This window comes from Camponotus vicinus, unplaced genomic scaffold (assembly GCF_025532165.1).
Source record: "Camponotus vicinus isolate PSW18456_S1 unplaced genomic scaffold, iyCamVici1.0 SCAF_13, whole genome shotgun sequence".
NCBI classification, from domain to species: Eukaryota; Metazoa; Arthropoda; class Insecta; order Hymenoptera; family Formicidae; genus Camponotus; species Camponotus vicinus.
In genome coordinates, this window is record NW_028141949.1 from 12,154,391 (window position 1) to 12,179,642 (window position 25,252).

Consider the following 25,252-nt stretch of genomic DNA (forward strand, 5'->3'; position numbering starts at 1 on the left):
CTTTCATCATGTCACGTATTTGTGAGCGATATCGAGCATTTTTTATAATAGTAATCGATGACCTTTGGTGAATTTTTCTTTGATGAGAGAGAGAGATGACCATGAAAAATTTACTGCAGGATATCTTTTCAAATTTTGTAAAAAAGTTACCTGAGAATTCCTTGATAAGGTTTCTTTCTTCGAAATTCCAGGTAAAGAAAATTCTTTTAGAATTTTTTTCTGCTTTTTAAGATAAATTCTTTCATTGTATGTTTTCTAATATTTTTAACGTATACGAAAAAAAATGAAGAGATCTATTTAAATTTTAAATACTAGATAATACAAGAAATACTTTTTTAAATACTAGATTTGAAAATGAAAAAAGAGACTGAATAGCATTCGTAAGATAAATATTTTTACCTGTATAACATTTTTTTTATTTTTTTCGTTAAAAATTACAATAAAAAATGTAAACATTGAATATATAAACAGAGAAAGATAAATATATATAATATATTTTAAACATGTAACTCAACTAATTAATTGATAATTAATTGATAATATAAGAGCAAAATTATCAAAAGGAAAATTTGTTTAAAAAATTCCCCAAATTCTCCGAAAAATAAAATTCCATAAAAATTCCGAGATTTTTTCCAAATAAAAAAAAACTTGTAAACTAGATTTTCCTCATGTTTTTCCAGAAAGTAAAAATCCTATGCTATTATTTCAAACAAATATCTGCCTACAAAGGAAGAGAAAAATGTATGTGCGATCGATCGATTCCGGATGATCCCATAGAATCGCTCCACGATCGTTATTCTTTTTGCTGGGAGCCACCGAGGGCTGGGAGAGGTTAAGCCGAGCAGATAGGTAGGTAGGACGATCTCGGAGGTAGGAGGCCAACCGTAGAAGGCACGAGGAGAGGAACGAAACGGAGCGGAACACGGTGGAGGAGAGGGCAGCGGGCTGTCCAGGTCGATGATACATGGTACCAACGACTCGGTCGTGCTACTCTTCTGCGAACTTTATCTTTGATGCTGCTCGGCTTGCCCATCCCTTACGCTTTGTCTTGCCTTACGTGCATCGATATTTGCGCAAGTACTAACAATATCAGGATTCCCAATTCCGTTTCACGATAAACGATTAAACATAAACGAGAGATTTGAATTAATTTTTATATAAATCTTATCGCGTGTATATGAAGAGATTTCTAATATAGAGTAGCGAGATAAAAAGATCATCCCACATTAAGATGTCCAGCTGCTCTTGATTAATTATTTACTAGATCGACGAAGCTCGTTAACATGTCCTTTTCAAATCACCCACGCAAAACTGTTCTCGAATTTTTTCCGTCGTCTTTATTTTCATCTTTATTTTCTGCTGTCCTTTTTCTCCGTCGCGAATCTCGCACCTGCCGCGAAGAAGAATGAAGACATACCGATCGAGAATTCCCGCTGCGAGACGCATTAGTCGTGTTACTCAAGATACATCGGACGTCCCTTCTATTCCTTGGCTGCGAGTTCATATAAATGCGCGTCCCGAAATGACATTACGATTATTGTCAGCTGTCCCGTCCAAGATTCACGACAAAATTCGCTCTCGCTCGTTTTCATTTACGAGAATTGTTACGCATAATTGACAAGAGCCAACGCATGTCTGGAAAGAATTCAATTGCACATAAAATAATTAACGCAAAGTTGCAATTAAATTTCGTTTTAATTAACAGTGATAGACGAGTAAATATGATTAAGTAACTTTTTACACTAGGCTAACTTGCAATCTACAGATGCGACGAATCTCAAGAATTTTGATGAAGACCGAAAATTCGAGAGATAATTTTGATGATGAATTATATAAATATAAAAAAATTAAATATCCAAATATCCGTCAAAATCGAGAATTAATTATTTCTTTCTTCTCATGTATTGTGTCAGTAGTATATTTATGAATTATATACGTATATACTATCGTAGAAATTTCATTACTATAAATAATATATATAAATAATGTAAATAATATAAATCTAAATATAAATAAATAATATGAAATAAAATATAAATATATAAATATAAATAAATAATATAAAATAAAATATAAATATATAAATATAAATACTCTTCAATTTATATAAATACTCTTCAACCCTTTTTACCACGCGCGGAAGAAAGACTGACAGAGTTTAAAGGTACGAGGTCGCACGTGGTCTCGGCGATGATTTGTCGGCGAATCGAAGACAAACCGTCGAATCACACGAGCGACCGAATGCTCGATACTTGGGCACGGATATCGGATTGGCCGGTAATACGATCACGGTTTTGCGGTGCGAGCCAATCGGGCCGATCGATTTTACGAGCGCGCGAGAAAATTGAGAGGCAGCTCCGAAGAGGAGAGATCCAGGCGTCCGGTCTCGATTCCGTTCCTATCGAACATATCGATCGCGCACGCGCACACGTGCGTTTTCGAACAATTCGCAGAACATATAAACATGTCGGGGCTCCACGAAATTTCCCGTAAAAATCCCGATAAAACGGATAGACGGTCTGCTTTCGCCGCGGAAATTGTTTCACGAAGAAGAAGGAGAAGTTGTTCGGCGGAGCGTCGGTTATACAAGGTACGTCGTGAAAGTTGAAACTGATACACAAGGAAGGCATTCTCGATCACTTCGACGTCCACTCAAACATTCGGTAAACGTTGCGGGATATGATCTTTCGTTTGCACGCGAGAGAAACGTTTGCTTTTCCGATTATAAGAGGCTACTGTGGCTCGTGTTTTTTTAACGAATAGCTCCAAATGGTCAGGGATGTATACAGAAACTATCCGTCAAAATCGAGAATTAATTATTTTTTTCTTCTCATGTATTGTGTCAGTAGTATATTTATGAATTATACATGTATATACCATCGTAGAAATTTCATTACTATAAATAATATATATAAATAATGTAAATAATATAAATCTAAATATAAATAAATAATATGAAATAAAATATAAATATATAAATATAAATAAATAATATAAAATAAAATATAAATATATAAATATAAATAAATAATATAAAATAAAATATAAATATATAAATATAAATAAATAATATGAAATATAAATATGTATATAATAAAATTTTTACAATTGAATTACATGGGCACGTAAAATTGGCGATTCATGTAATGTTACATAGGGTGTCGTATTTTACGAACCAATAATATTCAAACTTGACTGACTCGCAAAAATTGCGACGGGGCCTGCCATCGATGCATTAATTAATGCATTCACCGTGCATTAATGCACTCTCCATGACGTTTAATGCAACGGGCGTGCCACATCAAGAGAAATACCGGAACGAACGAGCGTATATGAGTTTTTTTCGAACTCAAGACTCGATTTTCGTGTAGAAAGAGCCCGTTGACTGACGTGGGCGGATCACGTTTTTAGGTCAAGCCCGAGAGAAGAAGTATCGTCCTTGTGTCGGACATGCATGTTTCGTGTCGGACTACGATGCGTGAAAATCTCTCGAAAAGAGGAGAGATTCGTAGAATATATACATGTTATATAAGAGGTTTCCCAAGCGCGTTAAAGCCAACTCTTGTAGAATGAAACGGTTATCAACCTTAAACGCGAAGCCTCACGAATGATCCAACGTATATTTATAATACACGTGCGGGCAAGGACATGGGACGTGTTTATAAGGATAAATACATATGTGTACATACATACGCAGGTTAGGTTAGGTATCGCAGGTGATAATTTCCGCGGAGCACGTGGCGATAGCGCGTGACGTACGCGGTGACGTAACTGGTGCGCTTCTACGAGTTGCTTGATTTACGAGCGACGCGAATTAAACGCGATCTACACCTTTCTGCACTGTTCCGCGTTCTACCGCAGCTTTACATAATTCCGACGTGTAAGCGCTCGTAGAAGGACACGTATCAGAGATTGCACACTCTTACTTAGAGTAATGACATTGTAAGCATTTGCGTTATTACATACACGATAAGAGACGATTGAAGCAAATTACTATTTGCATTATTCCTCTAACTATAAGATGCGGTGTGTATCAAGATCGATTAAGATAATGATAATGGTTAGATGAAGGTAACACGCAATATTTTCGAATACTACATTAATACTCGTGAAATAATTAAAGAGATTATGTGACTGTTTTTTTTTTAATAAATGCCGTGATAATCATTATTACGATTCAAAAAAAGCACGTATAAAATATAACTTGATCTTTTCAAAAGAAATCTAAGCGAGAATATTTATAGTCATCCCTAAATACTTTTAATGATTATTGCTGTTAATAATTTCTATAAACGAGAAATTGTCCACATTTTAATAACAAATACAGTTCAAAGAAAAATCCTATTCGATATTAGAAACTTTACAAAAAAAGAAAAATGCAGATGTAAAGATATCACATTTTTTTTAATAAGACGAAATAATTGCGCTTACCTTTTTTGTTGTGTCAAATGAAAGACGAACAGTTCGATCGAGTTCGAGCACAATTTAGCAGTTTATTACAACCTCTATCATTACAGATATTTATTTTAACGATAACGATATAAAAATATTCGCGAACATGGCGTCACTGAATAAAATGTTACTACGTATAAGGAATTTAAGCGCGTGACAGAAGCACGTGAAGTTGGTCGCGTGACGCACTAGCCTGATCACGTGGCTTCACGTAACAGCAGGTTAATCGAGTGACACGTCGCCGCGCGATTCCCTCTGTTTTGTTTACGTCTCAAGGGTATTGTGCGTATAAATAAGTGGTGGGGGTGTCGAGTTTAGCGACGAACGATTGCGTCCTTCTCTCTCTCATACATTAAGACGTATCGTCTCCCGATATTCATTAGGAAGCGCTGTCGAAAGAAGTTGTCCCTTAATACACGCGTCTTCCGCCATTTTGCAGCATTCGGCGAACGTCACGAGAGTCAACATCCAACATCAGGGGACATCGAGAAGTCGCCGTCGTGATGAATTAATTTAAATTAGTGCTCGTGCTTGCTTATACAGGGTGTCCCAGGTATCTTCCGTCCAAAAAAAAAGGCAGATTCTCTGGCCAATTTAAAAACGATTTTTCCTCAGCGAAAATGTCGCGGCACTAATAGTTTTCGAGTTATAAACGATTGAAAATAAAGGGTTTTTCGCAAACTAAGGCTTATGGGAATAAAATATTAATAAAGTCACATTCTTTAGTTAATTTTAGGTAGAGTTTACTTTAATAGAATTTTAATTTAAGGCTTAGTTAGAAAGATACATGATGACAAAAATTGGGAATATGCAAAAAATAATGATCTCCCTCGACATTTTCGCTGAGGAAAAATCGTTTTTAAATTGGCCAGAGAATCTGCCTTTAAAATATCAAGTGGTAGTTTCGGGACACCCTGTATATTCGCCTGACGACCGTAATAGCGCGTTACCTGTCAGATTTTCCCGCCATGCGTCGCGCTCGACTCGAGTAGGGAGTGTCGAATCAATCTATGGACGATCGCGCTTTCCAATGTATTTGTTAATCCGTTCATTTGCGATATCGGTTGACGATCCCTCGGTTTCGTGTTATTCGCGAGTGCGATCGAGCATCGCCAGAACATCATTCAAAGGAACATCGAGAGAGGTTACTGCTGTCCACCTACGATATATGCGGGGTGAGTCATTGTTTATAAATTATTTAATTTTTTCATAAATTTCGTAAATTATTTTTTATTTTTCTTACGCAGCGTAAAGAAAGAAATAAAATTGATACTCTCAAAATGGAAATTATACAAAAAAATGTTGGCGCATTATTATAAAACAGTATCGTTATGTACATCCAGTAAAAAATATTTTTTCTTAAATAAATTATTGCATTCTTGTGCGCGACACCCCTGTAATTTTCTTTAACACATCGAATCGAGTAGATCGCGAAGCTCGGGCTAGGAACGGTTAGATTCGAAAGGAGAGATTGAGTTACCAAGATAATCGGATGCACGCCCATTCGCGCGACCACGCATCTCGATATCTTTTAGGCGCGGTTCACAACGCGAGAATTTACGTTTCTCTTTTCGAGATATCCTTTCTTGATGATCCTCGACATCGATATTGACATCGACAGAGGTCTCTGCCTCTGAAAAATAAAAATTTTTAGAAGATCGGCAACGCTACTTTAAGTTTACATCGCGTCGATAACCGATCCATCAGCGTGAAATACATCCCACGGATGCTGAATGAGATGATCGTTAACGATAATCGTCCCCGCTACCGAATCGACTTCAATTTACGCGACTCGGATAAGCAGTGTATTAGCTTTAATTAATATTAAGAGAGATATCTTAATAAGAATTTTAATAATTAATTTGATACGTTAATAACTCAAAGAAACATGAAAATTGAATAAAATTAAATTTTTCGAGCGTGTTAAAATTTTAATTTACACTACTCGGATAAGAAGAGTATTTGTTTCAATTAATATTAAGAGATATCGTAACAAAAATTTTAATAATTAATTTGACACATTAATAACTCAAAGAAACATGAAAATTGAATGAATTTCGAGCGTGTTAAAATTTTAACTTACACTATTCGGATAAGAAGAGTATTTATATTTTTTCAATTAATATTAAGAGATATCGTAACAAAAATTTTAATAATTAATTTGACACATTAATAACTCAAAGAAACATGAAAATTGAATGAAATTGAATTTTTCGAGCGTGTTAAAATTTTAATTTACACTACTCGGATAAGAAGAGTATTTGTTTCAATTAATATTAAGAGATATCGTAACAAAAATTTTAATAATTAATTTGACACGTTAATAACTCAAAGAAACATGAAAATTGAATGAAATTGCATTTTTCGAGCAAATTGAAATTTTCGAGCATGTTGAAATTTCAATTTACGCGACTCGGATAAGCAGAGTATTCGTTTCAATTAATATTAAGAGAGATGCCATAACAAAGATTTTAACAATTAATTAAATACATTAATATTTCATGAAAATTGTATTTTTCGAGCGTGTTGAAATTTCAATTTATACGACTCGGGTAAGCAGAATATTCGTTTCAATTAATATTTAAAAAATATTACAACATACATAATAATTAATTTGACACATTAACAACTCAAAGAAATATGAAAGTTTTTTTTCGAGCGTGTTGAAACTGTCAGTGTCTTGATAATTTCGATCTGCGAATGAACGACATTGATGTTGGTTAAGAGGGATTTGTGTATAATTCTGAGATCTTGATCTCTCTTCGATCGCAAGTGCCTCTCGAACTTTATGAATTCAAACATCTATAGAGATCTTCGCGGCCGTTATAGCGGCGGTTATGGAACGCGACGGAGGCAGATGGGCTTGGCAGCACAAAAGCGATAAATCAACGTAATAAGTCGAGCCTGGGAGAAACATCGAGTCCATAAAGATGTTGGTTTAGGACACACACGCATTTCCGAGGCGCGGCCCTCGCGGGATCGAGGCACTCTCGGCCGCTTAGAAAATCATGAATCGCCTCGATCTCGATCCGAGAGGTCCGGGGCGCACCCGGGGTGTCGTGGACTCTAATAAAGGAAAAGATATAGTCGGTTATTCGTGTTTTCTCTGTATATACAAAAATGTTATGCTTACTAGCTCTCGTTCGGGAACCGTCAAAGCGAAAGATAATAAACATCGCTCCACGAAATGTCAGTTGAAGTATGTGCGAACTTGGGCACGCAATCTGTATGCGTTATGGGAAATAAATATTTTAAATTTGATGTGTACACATAAATATCCGATTTGTATGTGTGAAATTTTCTGTCGATATTATTTTATTGAGACATAAAAAATGTACTTTTTATTTTCCATTAGGATACATCATCCGTACATTTTTTAATACAATGTATCATTTAGATATTTATTAATTAATGTTTAGGTCGATAAGGGAGCATCGAATATTTTGCTCCTCGTTTTTCTTCTTTATAAAGATTCGATTTTGATTTTTCGAAGCTTCCTTCTCTCCTTCCGAGAACGGAGGAAGTCGAACGTCGGAGGAAGAACCGAAAGATTAAAGGGCGGAGTTAATGGCTCAATTAGCGAGGTTGGCAGGCAGCAAAACACGAAATGGAACTTGGTGGAAAAGTTCTCGCGCGATTTAAGATCCCTCGAGTTTCACGCGAGGAAAAATCAAATAGATATTTTAAAAACTTGTTACTATACAAGACAATTTTATAAAATTAGAGAGCTCTTAGATAAAAATTTTTAAATTTAATATAATCAATATAAATAATATAATCAACGTTCATAGATGAAATACATATAATAAATACATATAATACGTTTTAAAAATGAAAACACATGCTGTATTTAAGAGAAAATACTTGCATGCTGATACATATTTTTGCATAATATCAAGAGATTGTTCGCGTTCTGTTATCACAGAGCGAAGAAAAATCGAACCGCTAATAAAATAAAATACGAGAAGCGGAGCATTTTTTCGCGCTCGATAATAACTGGAAACTTTATCGTCCAGGAACTTATCGTCGTTTCAAACGACGCCGATTTTCGCGACGGAATTGCCCGGCTACTCGACTTTAGCCGACTTTATGGTTTTGACGTAGGCGCCGCGCGCGCGAAAGAGAGGGATGGAAAAAAAGGATCAACGCCGTTCGCGATAGCGTGGCTCGCAGAAATCCGATCTTAACGATTCTCGCCGCGGCGAATCGATGATAAAATCGAGAACGACGTCCGCGCACCCGTCGGCGGTCGGCACTAAAGTCGGCCGAGGGGTTCGGCTTTATGGTTTCCGCGGTGCGATGCACGAGCGACGACGAGAGAGAGAGAAAAAAAAAAGAATCTAACTGGAAAAGCGTGTCCGCGCCGCCTCTGTCAGCTGTCATTACGCGTCGTTAACTTGACAGCGGACAGGAGTCAACGGGCAACCTATGCGTGGATTACGGGAGTCCCTCGGTCCTCGATACGCCTCGCGGATAGAGCGGTTATCTTTACGCCGTTTCTAAGAAGATTCCTCTCACTCGTCGCGATCCTCCGTCTCCCTCTCCCCATCTCTCTCTCTCGCTCCGCGATTTTTGTTTCACGCTCCGCTGGCCGCGCGCGCGTCGTTAATCTCGAGATCGCGCGCAATTTTTTTTCCTCAACATCGAATTATCATAGAAAGTATCGTTTACACGGTATCGTGCGATTTGCCGAAACTAAACGGTTTTCCGGTTTGCTTCCTAGCAAAAATTTCGAAAGAAGATACGGACGTTCCAGATAATCTCATCTTTATAATCATCTTCGCGTGCAATGCTTGATTAAGAGTTGACAACTCATCATGCGAACTGTCATCTCGCTAAATCGGCGTAACGGTACGCGCTCGAGATAATCCCGAATAGCGTGTTTCATAGAGACTTGCATATCTTCGTTAACACAACACAACACAGTCCAGCTTTTTTAAGTCTAATAGTGTTTTCTGGGGTAGTTTTTTGTGCCAAATTCGAATCCGTTTGCAGAATTTGTCCATCACGTCAGGATTTTGAGATATTTGAGGTTATATACTCGAAAAATGGCTTTTTGGGCTACTTTTGAGGTTATGTACAGGACGCACAAAATTTTTTAGCTCTTTTCTTCTAATTGCATCATTTAGTACTACTCTTTCCCTTCAAAATGAGCTGTCGAATGGTCATCTACGATTTTTCCTTGCAAAGTTACGGCCATTTTAAGATGACATGATGAATTCCAAACCCTGCGCCGTTATAGCCCAACAACCTCATGAGCATCAGCGACCCCAAAAACCCATATATACAGTTTTCAGTCCAGGTTTTCGGGTTTATAGTTCAACGTTTACAGGTTTAATGTGAATGCTCATGAGGTTGTTGGGCTATAACGGCGCAGGGTTTGGAATTCATCATGTCATCTTAAAATGGCCGTAACTTTGCAAGGAAAAATCGTAGATGACCATTCGACATCGGGGCTTGAAATTCCGCGCTTTGAAACAATCTCGACGATCGGATTAAGATGAAGCGCGAGTAGAGTATCCCGAGGACCGGACGCGATTGAACCACGTGGTTACATTCAAAAACGGGGAAAGATATTCGAGACGTTCTCCTTCGGCGTTCCTCCCCCTTCCCCCGGACGAGCCGGGCCACTCGAGGAGGATTCCGGAGTGGTAAATTCTCGAACGCCATAACACCGCCACCGTGCGTTTGTTTGGACAAGGGCATTATGAGATTTTATGCGAGCCACGCGTGTGCTTCGTCGACTTACAACGTTGTTTACGCACCCAGCGGCACACCTCGCGCCTGCCTCCTCCGTCCCCTCTCCCCCCCTCCCCAGCGAAAGGAGCCGTTCTCTCGATCCACCCCCTACTTTCCTGCGTTGCGGTTTTCGCATTCCCACCTTCGTTTCCTTCGATAGGATGTTATAGAAAAACCAGAGCGTTTTATTATCTGGGAAGGTGCAAATCATAGTTTTTTTAATACTCGACGAAATACCGTGAGAATCAATCTGGACTCTAAAAATATTCTCTTAATGTACTGCGCGAAGAGATACTCGATCACGTTTAAATCCGTCACGTTAGGGGAGTTTCTCATTTTTTAAATTAGTTACTAAATTATTATTAATATAAATAATTATTAATATTAATTTATTAATTATTTTATTAATTATTTAATTATTTTTATTATATAATTTATTCGTTCTTCACGATTTATTTTATATATATTAGTATACAGGGTGTTTCTTAATAAATGCGAAAAATTTTAGATGGTTCTTTGAAAATTAAGGGAGATTTTTCATATAAACATATACTCCTACATCCCTCCCTGGAATTATATTCCTCCAAAAATGGGGGTAAAAATTTGATTTTTATCTTTTTCTCAAATTTGGAACAAGTTAAAGAAATGAAATTAGGTGGATATTTTCTACTAGTAAAAAGGTTATTTATTAATATTTTTTCAGCCTCCTGTATTGTTATAAGGGGATGAAACTAGCAACTCCTATTCAATTTTTTATTAGAACTTGTTAAATGTTTATGTGAAAAACCTCCCTTAATTTTCGACAAAGAATCATCTCTTAAAATTTTTCGCACTTATTAAGAAACACTGTATATATAAAACATAAAATATACTAATATATATAAAACAAGTCACATGAAAAATATTTCTCGGATAATAGAACGTTTATCATTATATCATCCGAAAAATAATATACTTTATGAATATACTTTATATCTTTAAGAAATAATATACTTAATATTGAATAATGTTTGTATCAAATACTATTGACTTTTGATATGCGCTATGTGCAATGACAGAGACTAATGTGAGTAAACTATTGATAGCGCGCGGTTAACGAGTACGTCTCGTCTTCCGCGAATCTTGCGTCTCTTGCGGTCTCTCGGTACGCCAACTGTTGATCGAACGAACGAAAAGCATCGGCGATAATGAATATTTATTTGAAACGAAACGAGCCGCGAGAACCTTTTGGCGCGCCGCAATCTCGGCGAGGAGATACACCGACTCGGTTGAAGCAGACAAAACAAACCCGTTTTATCAACGAGTACCATCGCCTAATTGTCTCATTAAAGCGATTAGCCTCTGAACGAGTCATCCCGGCTAGAAGTACGTTCCTCACGGGTGGCGAGAAATGTCATTCTTTATTGTCTACTCTTAACCTCCTTCATTATGTCTACAAATTTACTTAGCTGTTATGTTAATTTTTTCGGTTATCATTCTTACAGCGAGGAAGAATGATCAGAAATTGTTTTATTTTTTTAACTCTAATCTATCCGAAAATACGTGTAACGAGTAAAAAAAAAGGTAGAAAATTTAAAAGGCTGTTACGATATTTTTTTTCAGTAAAAAAATTATTTAAATATCTTACAAGAGGGCACCTCGCGAATTGGAATATTCTTATTTTGATGAAACTTTTTATACATATGAGGAGAGGGAAGTGTAAATAAATGAATTTAGGAAGGATTTCAGTTCAAAAATGATTCTAAGGAGTGAAACTACCCCTCATATGTGAAGCTTTTTGCTTTCTCGATACATTTCTAAAAAATTATTCGAAACATTAATAAAAACACACATTAATAAAATAATTTTTCTCAAAGATTTATATAGAATTTTTTCAAAAATTATTTTTTCAATATTTTATTAATATGATTAAATAGAGGTATTTTTATGATAAAATTTGTATAAAACATTTAATAATTTTCAAGATATATAGAGAAAAGCAAGAAGTATATTCTGCATATAAGGGATGACTTCACCCCTTAGAATTATTTTCGGATCATAACTAAAAACTTTTAAATTCATCCACATTTACCCTTCCTATCAAAATTTTCCCCTTGTTAGAATACATCATTTTACACTTCAATGATTATCCCACAGAATGACGGCTTTACCCTCGAATTTGTTTCCGGGACAATTCGCGCCGCGAGGAGGAGAAAGGGAGGGGAATCGTACACGCGGGTTAAACGCGCTATCGCGACGTATCGTATCGTACCTGGGTATCGTGTGTTTCTCGCGGACCGGTGGAGCCGGGGAAGAGACTCCCGGTACAAAACGGCGGGTCGCGACGTTATGAATGCGTGGAATTTATCAATGGACGGCGCGCCAATGATAAATCGCGCATCGCGACGGCGCGGCTCTCTCTATTCGCGCGAAGCAGCGGGGGGATGAGAAGAAGAACGGGGGGAGGGGGGGGGGAGACGCCGAGAGGCTGGAAGGGAATGTCTTCCTTCGACGAGGAGTTCCTACCGTGCGATGCCGCGCGGGCGCGCTGACAAATCGGTTCCCGTTTTTATGCACGGTACATACGGCACAGCCGGCGGCGATATCGTATATGCATGTATGTATGTATGTATATATGTATATACGTTTCATCCGGCCGTGTTTACGCCGTAATACGAGAGTACCGAGAGATAGGCGCGAGATAGGCACCGGGGCAGTTTTCGATCCTTCTGTAAACGCGAAGCGGGCGTTTCTCCTCGTGAGATAGCGCCGATAGACACCCCCTCCGGTATCGCGAATTAAGCGAGACAATCGAATAAACGCACGAGATTCCTCGGATAAGCTCGAAGAAGGGATTTATCCCGTAATGGCGACGCGCTCATGCGTTCGATCCGCTCTCATCGGGATGAAATCTGAACCGACGAGTATGCAAAAGTCGCGCGACAAGCAGAACGAGAAGTGTCGCGACGTCTCGCGCGATCCGACGAGCGTATTTCGATAAGCCGAAAGCGCTTCGCGGATCGCGAACGCGCCTTATAAGCGCGAGAGAAACGGCCCGGTCCGGGGACACGAACGAATTAAAGGACGCCTGCGAGAAATGGTATTCGTATTACACGGCGAAATATATTTCGATAAAGCAAAGCTCGAGGAAGATTTTTCGCGTGGAAATAAAAGGCGATAAAAAGCGCACGTGAGTAAAAGGATTCTCAATAATTTTATACGCTAGAATTGCACGAGATACCACGGCTGCACAGAGAAAAATGTATACTATATTCAAGTAAATATTACTTGTTTTATGTATCATAAGTTTGTATACCAGCAAATATAAATTCACCACAAGATTAAATTTAATTGAAATATATTCTGAATCCTAGTAAGTGCGGTATTTTAGTCAAGAATATTAAATTAAAATAAAAATTTGATTTGTTTACTAGAGTTGGTGTAAAGTAAGTTTGATTTTTCTTTGATACAACTTTACAATATTCTTGAAGAGAAAATAAATTCTTCTTACATGATAATGAGATTTTCTAACCCTTGTGATGAGTATATTTTAAGATTATTATTAAACATATATATTCTCTGTTGAAACAAAATATTACTTAAAAAAAAAAAGTAAATTGAGTAATCACTTTCCTTGGCAGTAGAATGATATTTTTCTCTGTGTGATCTTGATATTGTCTCGAAATTCGAAGTAGGATTAAAACAAAATCAATTTTTAAATTAACTTTGAATTAACTTTTAATTAATATCATCATTTTTAATTAATAACATCACATTTTTAAGTTAATAATATTTGAATTAATATTAAGACAACATCAAAACTAAGATTGTCAAAATTATGATTTTGTCAAGATTATTGATTAAAAAAAAAACTAAAATATGTATATTTGTAAATTAGATAGAGAAAATCATACTATATTATAAATTAATGTAAAATTTCACTTAATGAATGAGAATATTTATATTGACAAATTTAGAAACAATTAATACAATAAATACAAAATAAACAATATAAAATTCTATACAATTATCTTAAAAAAATTAAATATATTATAAAAATGATGTTAGATAGTATTTTAAACAATTGTTCAAATAATATTAAATAAAAATTGTTATAAAGACGAGATTTTTGTTACAAAGATTCAGATCATTCAAGACCAGGAGACAAGAGATTTAAGTTTTTGATAATTTTCAATCAGTACAGTATTTTAACGGCTATTGTCTTGTTTCGAGTCTCGATTCTATTTTACGCGCCTACGAGAAGATCCGATCTGGCTGGTTGACTGTCGATGAGCCGTCGCGAGAAAAATCCGACGAATACCAGCATGTCTGGTAGCTCTCGCATCTCGTTTGTCTCCATACGATATACACGCCCGCATCTTTGGCGCGACCCCTTTTCATTCCTGCGACACATCCTACGCGACGAAGAGATTCATAAACGGGAGATATGCGAGGCGATCCTGTGGCATTGTTTGTGCGCCGCACTTTCGCAGTGGAACGAAATCTTCCTCCCACGATCGCGATGCGTGGGGTCAGCGATGATTACGATGATAAAAGCCATCATCCTCTCCGATTTTCGATGCTCGAGTTCGCGGATTTCTTTTTCCCTTCATCGACCCAATTCGAAATGTTTATCGTCGTCAAATAACGAATCGAGATGCCACCCCTTGCACAGTTTGCGAGATGCATGAACTATTTAGCAAAGCTGCGAGCGTTTATTGTGTCGAAATGTGTCGGACGCGGCCTGTCAGCGGAAACGTCGCGGAAAGAACGTGGCCGCGATATCTTTCACTGCGATGAGGCGAAACGCCGAAGGCAAAAATACACGCTGCGTGTCTCGCATCCTCGTAAAAGAGACGAAAATATCTGTTCAAGACACAAGCGGGAGAGGAGAAGACGGGGGGCGGAATACGAACGAGGCTCGACGCGCCCCATACATTTTACACCCGCCATCGTTTTCTCCCAACCCGTCTCGTTCCAACAACGGAAGTTTCGATCGACCATATCGTATCCGCGAACGATACTAGAGATCGGGATCGCGAACGAATGCGAGAAAATTGATAGGAGACGTTTCGAGCTTTTATGAGTATTTTATGATCCATCATTTGTCGAGTCGCGATAGATATGTTCGAATCGATTAAAAATCCGTGAGTCAACGATATTATTATCGATCTCGACGCTTATGAAACTCAAAGAAATAATCTCTCATCTCTCGCTGCGCGAAAATCTTCATCTCGCCATTTTAGCACTTGGTTCATACATCAAGCAACGAGCCATGTGATAATCGTAATATTTCATTGCCTCGTCCTACGAATCGATATCTTTATAAGCACACATTTCAGCATTTGCGAAAAGATATATAGCAATTAAATAAATCATAGGGTAACGACAAGGGTGAAACAGTGGTATTAATTCATTTTGTCAGCTAGTTTAATTTTTTTAGTCAATATAAAAGAATGAATAATCGTTATACATTTCTTATTTATCGTAGAACATGAAAATTGAGCAGTGAAAAATATCTTTATTCCTCGGATTTCGTTTTCGACTATTTATACGTCGATATAGACACGTCGGGTAGACAAATGTACGCACTGAGAAAAAAATCTGGTTGCATTAATTAGAATTCTGGTAGATTCAACCAGTATGTCTATTGGAAAATGGACGAACCAGAATTCTTGTAGGAATTACCAGATGAATCTGATTAATTTCTTCCTGTTAAATTTACCAAATTTTCTGGTTAATAATACTAAACTCGCCAGCACCAAGTCGTCTAAAATTTTTTCCATCTAATCTCAAAAATCTGTTTAATATTCTGAATTCCAACAAGATTATTGGATAAATTCAATCCAAATTATTGAATAAATTATTTTAAATTCAGTTTGTTAGAAATTAAACTGATAAACAGTGATGCAAGAAGAGGATGCAGCTCAAACACACACAATCAGAGAGCTAGCGTCCTCTTTCTGGCACTACTGCTCGTAAGAGAAAAAAAAATATACTTTGGATTTAATGTTAATACTAGTTCTTTATATACATTTCATGGCAAATATTGAATACGAGTTAAGTTAAGAGTGGCTCGCCGCCTAGCGCCAAGCAAAGAAATTAATGTAACAAGAAATTTTATAGATCCAACCAGAAAATACTAACCAAATCCTTATAGTAAAATCTATTAAACGTTCTAGTTATAAAAAATCGAGTCTTATCATGATAACTAGAAATTCTTGTTTGATTTAATCAAAATGCCTTCAATCATATACGTCTTGTTGGTACAATCAAACGATTTTTCTCAGTGCGGTCACGCGTTTTCATCGAGGTCTCCTAGAAACGCGCGTGCGCTACTTGTCCGATCTGTCACATAACTCGGGGTGGCTTTACGACGTTTTACAGCGTCGTGTTCGCTGTAAAACCGCGAACCCTCGTAAAGACCGACGCGCGTCTCCCTCGTCGCGAATTAGATTCGCGCGCCGGCGATTTTATCCGGCGAACATCTTCTTTCTTCTTCTCTCTTTCTCTTTAAATTTTCACCCTCTACGTCGGTTCCATTCACGCCGACGTCGCCATTCGTTTAGTTGGCAAACACGCGCGTAGCGACCGCGACGAGGCCGACGCGATTCGCTTCTCGGCCTCCTACTGCGAGCCCGAAGATCGTGGAATGAATAAAGAAAGCGGATGAACACAAAGGCGAGAGACTCGATAATCGCCCGTTCCCGAGAACTGCGAAATTGGTATCGTCAAATCGAGTTCCTCTTTTGCGCTGTAATTTTAAATTTTTGCCCTTTTAAAACTTTGCCAGCTTCGAACAAACAAATAATATGCGAATCTTTAGAAATGTCAGATGGATACTTAAAGATCCTCCAAAAGATGTGATAATTATTTACTTATATGGATCATCTCCCGAGTTCAATAATTCTCACATATGTTATCAAGATGATCACTCTGAGTAATGTTGCCAAGGTTTTAGTCGGCGGGTCATTGTTTATTAAAAAGTTATAAACAAAAAATGTCTAATGAATAATATGTAATTTTATGACACCGTATATAAACTATGTTGTCGTTTGACTTTGTTTACCTTTCTTATATTGAAATCAGGTAGTGGAACAATGATAGGCTTCTATGTTTATATTTCTTATGACTTTGAAAATATTGAAGAAAAGGTGAGTCAGTACAAGACGGATTGTTGTACAGTTAACATGAAGTTCTACGAGTTTCTCGCTTTAACAATAAAATATGATGAGTTATTAAACTATTTGTGCGCGAAAAATGTTACATTTGTAACTTTCTATGCAAAGTGTATCCCGCATCACAAACACGGGTTGGGTTAGGTTAATATCTTTGGAAAGTGGAACCCCCCGCAGGGGGGCGGGACACACTATCCACGCATGTACTTTCCAAGATGAAGCAAAGTTCACAGTAAATTTCAGTTCAGAGTAAATTTTGCTTCATCTTAGGAAGTACATGCGTAGGTACAATATGTTCCGCCTCCCTGCGGGGGGCTCCACTTTCAGAAGATATAACCTAACCTAACCCGTGTTTGTGATGCGGGATACACTTCACTCTGCATAGAAAGTTACAAATCTATGTGAAATTATGTAATAATTGACCTTTCTTTCGATAAATGTATTAATGAACTTATGAAACTTCTTTTGTTTATATCTTTTTAATAAACAATGACCGTTGACTAAAACCTTGGCAACATTACTCATTGTCAGAGTGATGATCATGATAACATATGTGAGAATTATTGAAAACAGGAGGTAGTCCAATAAGTGAATAATTACCCATTTGTATATGCATTTAAAAGAATATATGTGTGATTAATTTTCATGTGTATAATAGTTCAATGAGCATGACAATCGTAATGATGACGATAATAATCGGATATTTATCTATTTTCTGTTACATGAATCTTTAAGTATCACGAGAATCTACCTGGTGTTGATGCGCGCACTGAGAAAAAAATCTGGTTGCATTAATTAGAATTCTGGTAGATTCAACCAGTATGTCTGTTGGAAAATGGACGAACCAGAATTCTTGTAGGAATTACCAGATGATTCTGATTAATTTCTTCCTGTTAAATTTACCAAATTTTCTAGTTAATAATACTAAACTTCACCAGCACCAAGTCGTCTAAAATTTTTTCCATCTAATTTCAAAAGTCTGTTTAATATTCTGAATTCCAACAAGATTATTGGGTAAATTCAATCCAGATTATTGAATAAATTATTTTAAATTCAGTTTGTTAGAAATTAAACTGATAAAACAGTGATGCAAGAAGAGGATGCAGATCAAACACACACAATCAGAGAGCTAGCGCCCTCTTTCTGGCACTACTGCTCGTAAGAGAAAAAAAATATACCTTGGATTTAATGTTAATACTAGTTCTTTATATACATTTCATGGCAAATATTGAATACGAGTTAGGTTAAGAGTGGCTCGCCGCCTAGCGGCAAGCAAAGAAGTTAATGTAACAAGATATTTTATAGATTCAACCAGAAAATATTAACCAGATCCTTATAGTAAAATCTATTAAACGTTCTAGTTATAAAAAATCAAGTCTTATCATGATAACTAGAAATTCTTGTTTGATTTAACCAAAATGCCTTCAATCATATACGTCTTGTTGGTACAATCAAACGATTTTTCTCAGTGCGGATATATTTTTATCTCGCTTTATTTACATGTAAAACTGACAACTCTTACGAATCAAGCTGTATTCGGCGAATACATCCGATACACAATTATGCGAATCGATATTCTATGCGCGATCGCGCAATTTTGCCCGATAAAATTGTCGACCAACGAGGATTTATTGGCCGCTCGCCGGCGCGCCCTATCCTGCGCTCCCCTTCCTCTATCGATACGGATATTGCGAATGATCGAGAGGGTGGCAACTGTTGCAATTAAATGCTTAATTGGACCGACATACTGAAGCTCCGGTGATTGCCGTCCCGGAACACCTGCTACGATTGCTGGCTGATTTAATGCCGTATGGAAGAATCGGCGCCGAGTTTTACAACACATTTAATGCACCCTGCGTCTCTTTCTCCTTCTCTCTCTCTCTTTCTCCGATTAAAATATTCATGTCGCGTCCGAGACGGTCGAGATTAAGCGGCCGACTTTTTGCATAATTGTCACTTTAATTGTGCATTATTAATTGATCGGCGACTCAGCGGTGTGTGACGTGAATTAATATCGGTTTCGTAACATCAGAAGGTTCGGCGTTCAAACAAACTCGTGGATATCGAGAGATGTCACGTTACATTCTTAACAAATATACATCACGCAATTTTATCTGCGTGCATCGTATTCTCAATATCCCCCCCGAGGTTCAGTACACCTTTCTCGTGTACCCTATCGAGAATAATAGCGCAAGGCTCTATTATCCTTTCGACGAGGTACCGCAATTCCACGGTGGAAATGAAGCGCTGAAAGGGAGGAAACCGCGGCTTTGTTCGCGCCGCGTCGAAGCGTCTAATTATTGCGTCGTCCGTTTCCACATCCCAGAAGGACTAGCCCCGCTCGAGGAGGTAATCTTGTTGCGTGCAATCGCATGTCGTGTTCGCGGAACGTGAAAACACGCGAGGAGGCTTTAATTAACTCGATTAAGACGTTATTCCGTCGATGCCGCGATTCTTTGCCGGGCTTCTTTCGCCGCCTTTCGCTGCCCGATACGTCCGATCGAAGCGTCCCGCTCGCCGATCGGCGCCGATTCGCCCGTCGCGAATAAGCTTCTTGTTAACACTCGCAGCGGGGCGATATGTATTATTCACTGCGGCGATTAACGTAGATCGCCGCTTATGTAAATATCGGATAAAATCGTTGGGCGTAATCATGTTACGCAAAATATGACAAGAGTCAATTGTCGGGGTACGCTTGAACGTGCAAATTATAGACGAGTACGCATAAATCAACGTCTTTTCGCTCGCATGGAAATTGTATTGAAATTTCACATTGAGAATGGACTTAATTATTAACAAGCTTTGATCGAAATCTGCAAATCGACATTACAATCTATTTCACACGAAGGGATAATTTATAGTAAAGGGTAAACTTTGAATTTTAATCGATAATTAGATATGGATCTTGTTGAAAAACTTGTGTGCTACATCGCAATCGTAATGATTGGATATCTTGAGCCACATTTAATCGTAACTATGTGGATTTTACTTAAGTATGGGTTTACTTAAGTAGGAAAAATATAATCACAAATCTGCGAATAGCAATTACGAGCAATCCTGTCAATTATATTCAAAGAAAAGAAGTATATATGTACAAATCGATTTCATTATAATGAATTTACTAAATTAAAGATTTAATATTTTTATAATATTTAACACAGGGTGAAATAAAAATCTAAAAATTCTTTCCCAGAATATTTTTTTTCAAATTTTCTTTAGTGCCTTCATTAAAATTTCATTCTAATAACTCGAATTTTCCATACAATTTTTTCGACATTTTAATTTTTCGAGTTCATACTTTATATTCGGAGCATTTGTACGAATTGCTTGAAATGAAGATGAAAACTTACGGATAATATAACGAAGAAAATTTGTTATAATATTTAATAATATTGGGATAAAATAAAAATTTGGAAATTCTTTAAAATATTTTTTTTTTCCAAATTTTCTTTAATATATTCACAATTAAACAATAAAATCTAAAAACTTGAATTTTCCTTACAACTTTTTCGACATCTTTTTTCGAGTTCGCTTAATATTCGAGGCATTTGTACGAATTGTTTAAAGTAAATGTAGATGAAAATTTATGAATAAGATGGCGATGCATGAAAGATAAAAATTGTTATACTGTAATATTTAATAATATGGGGTGAAATACACAAAACCTAGAAATTCCCCAAAACATTTTTTGCCAAGATTTCTTTAGCATTTCCGGATTATAACATTGAAATTCACAACTCTAATAAAACCACAATTTTCCACAATTTTTCGAAATTTCATTTTTTCGATTTTGTTTTAACTTTTAATAATATTGGAGTAAAATCGAAATATCTAGAAATCCTTTTCAGAATATTTTTTTTTTCAAGTTTTACTGTTTCCAGATTATAACACTGAAATTCAACTCTAATAAATAAATAAATTTTCCACAATTTTTCGACATTTTACTTCTTCGATTCTGTTTTAATTTTCAATAAAATATTGAAGTAAAAATCTCCGGAATATTTTTTTCAAGTTTTAGTGTCTCCAAATTATAACATTAAAATTCAACTCTAATGAGTCGAATCTTCCATCGAATTCACCACAATTTTTCGACATTTTATTTTTTCGAGTTCGCGCTTGATACACGAAGCATTTGCGCCAACTATAAAGTAAATAAAGATAAAAACACACTTACGGGTGAGGTGGTGGTGCATGGAAGGCAACGGCCGCGGCGGCCGCGGCTGCCGCAGCCGCGTGATGCTCCCAGGCCGTGGCCGGATGCGGCGGGGGCGGCGGTCCGTGATGCGGATGAAACGGTGGCGGAGGCGCCGGATGAGGGTGCGAATATAAGGTCGCGTGGAAGGCCGAGTGCGGATGATGCGGTGGCGGCGGTGGCGGCAGCAACGGGAATGCGTCCTGATAAGCGACCTCCTTCTCCGGCATCTTGCCGGCGGCTGCTGCTGATACCGCTCAAAGCCAGCTGTCGCGTCAGAAAATTGCCAGCCTCCTCTTCCAGAATCAAGGCAGATCGGTCCGTCTGGCACCCTGCTTACGGTACCGATGGCACGCACGACGGCCGATAATAACAGCGGACATAGTCCGTTTTCAAGGGTGTCGACCACTTGTCCTTGAAAGAAGACTGTGATGAACGCGTTGTTCGCAACGATGTCGATGATGTCTCCCGCGGCGCACTTTTCAATCCGCTATCATTCTCTCGTCGTCGATTGAAAACTAGACCGGAAACGAACGTATTTTGTCGCGTCGACAGACCCGTCGGCACCTGTGAGAGAAACCGATCCTGCTGAGATTCTAACGGCGCGTTTCTCTGAACGTCGTTCCTGATTTTTGCGACGCTTTCGTAGGATCCTCGTCCGTTTTCAAGGTTTGTTTTCACTTTTGTCTCTGACGAACTCGAGCGCCGTTGCTCGCCGACGGAGCCAAAAATGATATCCAGCACAACTCGCTACGCTTTCGTCGCGAGACTTTCCTTTCACTGGCCGTCGAATACGGTGACTCACTGTTCGTTAATCCATACGGGCCAAGCCGCGATTGGCGATCACCGATATCCCCGGTGCGTATCGCGGCGCGAAGTCACGTATTATCGTCACACGAGCGACCTCGAGCCGACAGATCTACCGGATAAAGCGGCGTCAATCGATCACCATCGTCGCGATTAATGCGCGACGACGCCCACCGTCCGCGCGAATCGAGAGCACGTTCACCGCAATCAGATTGCTTCCGGCGGCGCGTCAAACGTCCTCGCGATCGCATTCCTGACCACCACCCTCGACGAGCGATCGCATTCGCTCACCGCGCCTGCCGATCGGGCGGATGACACGCGCGACACTTAATTTTTACTCCGGAATTTTTACCCCCGGACATTAGATCTCGGAGTCCGTGCGTCTCTCGCGAGCGCAAACGTATCTCCCCTTGTTCCCTTCGCTCGCGTCCTCTCCGACGGCGCGCGGCGAGGGTGACGAGGTTGTCCGCTTTGGAAAGGCACGAGTCGTGGAACGTGTGTGCGAACCCTGTCACGGTGCTTGTGCTTTGGCGGGTATGGCGGTACTGAGACTCTACCACCACCCTACTATCGCTACCACCACCACCATGGCGACCACTACCACCTCCACCATAGCCGTCAGGAGAGAGCATGGTCGAGGAGGAGAGAAGCCGGGCGTGTGGCGGTGGATGCGGTTAGGCATGCGACAGAGAGGCCGTGAAGAAACGCGGGGAGGAAAATTCGACGTGAGAACGAGGAGGATAAACGGATGCTTCTGGCGCATCGCGGAGAAGGGAGGAGAGAGCGAGAGAGGAAGCGAAAAGGCTGCGAGAAAAACGCCGAGGGATGATGCGGGAGAGAAAGAGAGGCGGATCTCAATCGGGAATAGTGGGAAGGATAGTAAGGAGAGAGGGGGGAGCGTACGCGGGGTCGGAAACGAAGGTTGGAGAGAGATGGCCGGCGGTGGAACGAGGACAGAGAACGCGTGTCAGCTCGACAACTCAACTAGCACCAGCCGTCCCTGACTCCCACCCTCGGCCCTTTCGGATCTTTCGTCTCGTTCCCGCGAAGGAAAGCGCGTGGGTGTATCGGAAAAAGACGAACCCTTCTCTCTTTCTCTCGAATGCGCTTTTATAAAAATGTCATTTAAACGAGGATCAAAAAAATTTTCAAAAATAATACTTTGACTTCAGAATTATTTACGATGTTGATATTTATGATATATATTTATGATATATAATTCATGGTTATAATATTATATTTTTTAAAACAATTTTTTAATATTATATTTTTTAAAACAATTTTTTAAAACAATTTTGCTGAAGAATCGATTTTTTTTTTAAATTATTCTAGACTTTTTATTTATTTTTTTTTTATTATACATTTTTCTATACAATTCAATTTTCTATAAAGAAATTTGCTTACAAAGAATCTATCGGCGAACAAAACACACATGTTTGACGCAACTTTTTTCAGAGCGTTCAGCTTCCGGTATCCTCGTTTGAATTTTCACCATATGCCCGGTATCGAGTGTTTCCTTTTTCTCTTAGCGAGCCTTGTATCGAGAATGGTTGCAGATTTTTCAAAGTCTCAAACTAACCAGAGAAAAATCTGGCCGCCCAGCGGCCAGAATTCCATGGATTTTATCCGCCTACTGTCAGCATATCATGCCTTTCTTCGTGTTCTTCGGTCCTCTGGTTTCATGTTCTCGCTCAGCACGTGTGAGACAACTGAAGATCTTATAAGAGGGTGCGCCTCGCATCTCATCAGCTCTTGTAACAACTTATTTCGTCTGAAATATTAATGAGCTTATATTTCTCGATAATTATTTACTATTCTTTCTGTTTCTTTCTTTCTTTCTCTTCTTTCTACCTGCTTTTGTTACGGTATTAAAATTTTTTTAAGCAATAATGCATAAAATTTCAGCGAGATATACGCTCTTTCCTCGATTTAACGATGCTATTCTAATAGCATTATTTAGCTAAACATCCAATATCTGATATGATATATCACTTATCTATGAATATCCAGTTCTTGAAATGCAATCAGATTCATTCATTTAATGAAAAAAAAAAAAATAATAATCGATACATTATAATGGGAAATAATAATCACGGCGTATCGATCTCGAGGATGAATTGATGTGCGATAATCATTAGTAAGAAAGAAATCAAGTGCGTAGAGAAAATTTTTTTAAACAATAATGCATAAAATTTCAGCGAGATACATACTCTTTCCTCGATTTAATGATGCTATTCTAATAGCATCATTTAGCTAAACATCCAATATCTGATATGTGATATATCACTTATTATATCTATGAATATCCAGTTCTTGAAATGCAATCAGATTCATTCATTTACTGAAAAAAAAATAATCGATACATTATAATGGGAAATAATAATCACAGCGTATCGATCTCGAGGATGAATTGATGTGCGATAATCATTAGTAGGAAAGAAATCAAGTGCGTAGAGAAAATTTTTTTAAACAATAATGCATAAAATTTCAGCGAGATACATACTCTTTCCTCGATTTAATGATGCTATTCTAATAGCATCATTTAGCTAAACATCCAATATCTGATATGTGATATATCACTTATTATATCTATGAATATCCAGTTCTTGAAATGCAATCAGATTCATTCATTTACTGAAAAAAAAATAATCGATACATTATAATGGGAAATAATAATCACGGCGTATCGATCTCGAGGATGAATTGATGTGCGATAATCATTAGTAAGAAAAAAATCAAGTGCGTAGAGAAAATTTTTTTAAACAATAATGCATAAAATTTCAGCGAGATACATACTCTTTCCTCGATTTAATGATGCTATTCTAATAGCATCATTTAGCTAAACATCCAATATCTGATATGTGATATATTACTTATTATATCTATGAATATCCAGTTCTTGAAA

General features: G+C 38.0%; 1 protein-coding gene across 2 annotated transcripts in view; it reads right to left on the reverse strand.

Annotated features, from left to right (window-relative positions):
* LOC145964534 (uncharacterized) overlaps nt 1–22,905 on the reverse strand; it is a 101,483-nt gene extending 78,578 nt beyond the window's left edge. For both annotated transcript variants that reach the window (XM_083087421.1, XM_083087420.1), the window contains exon 1: nt 21,523–22,905. In XM_083087421.1, coding sequence (XP_082943547.1) covers nt 21,523–21,770 — 248 coding nt within the window. In that variant the 5' untranslated portion in view covers nt 21,771–22,905. The remainder of the gene's footprint in view (nt 1–21,522) is intronic.
* Nucleotides 22,906–25,252: the final 2,347 nt, after the last annotated feature.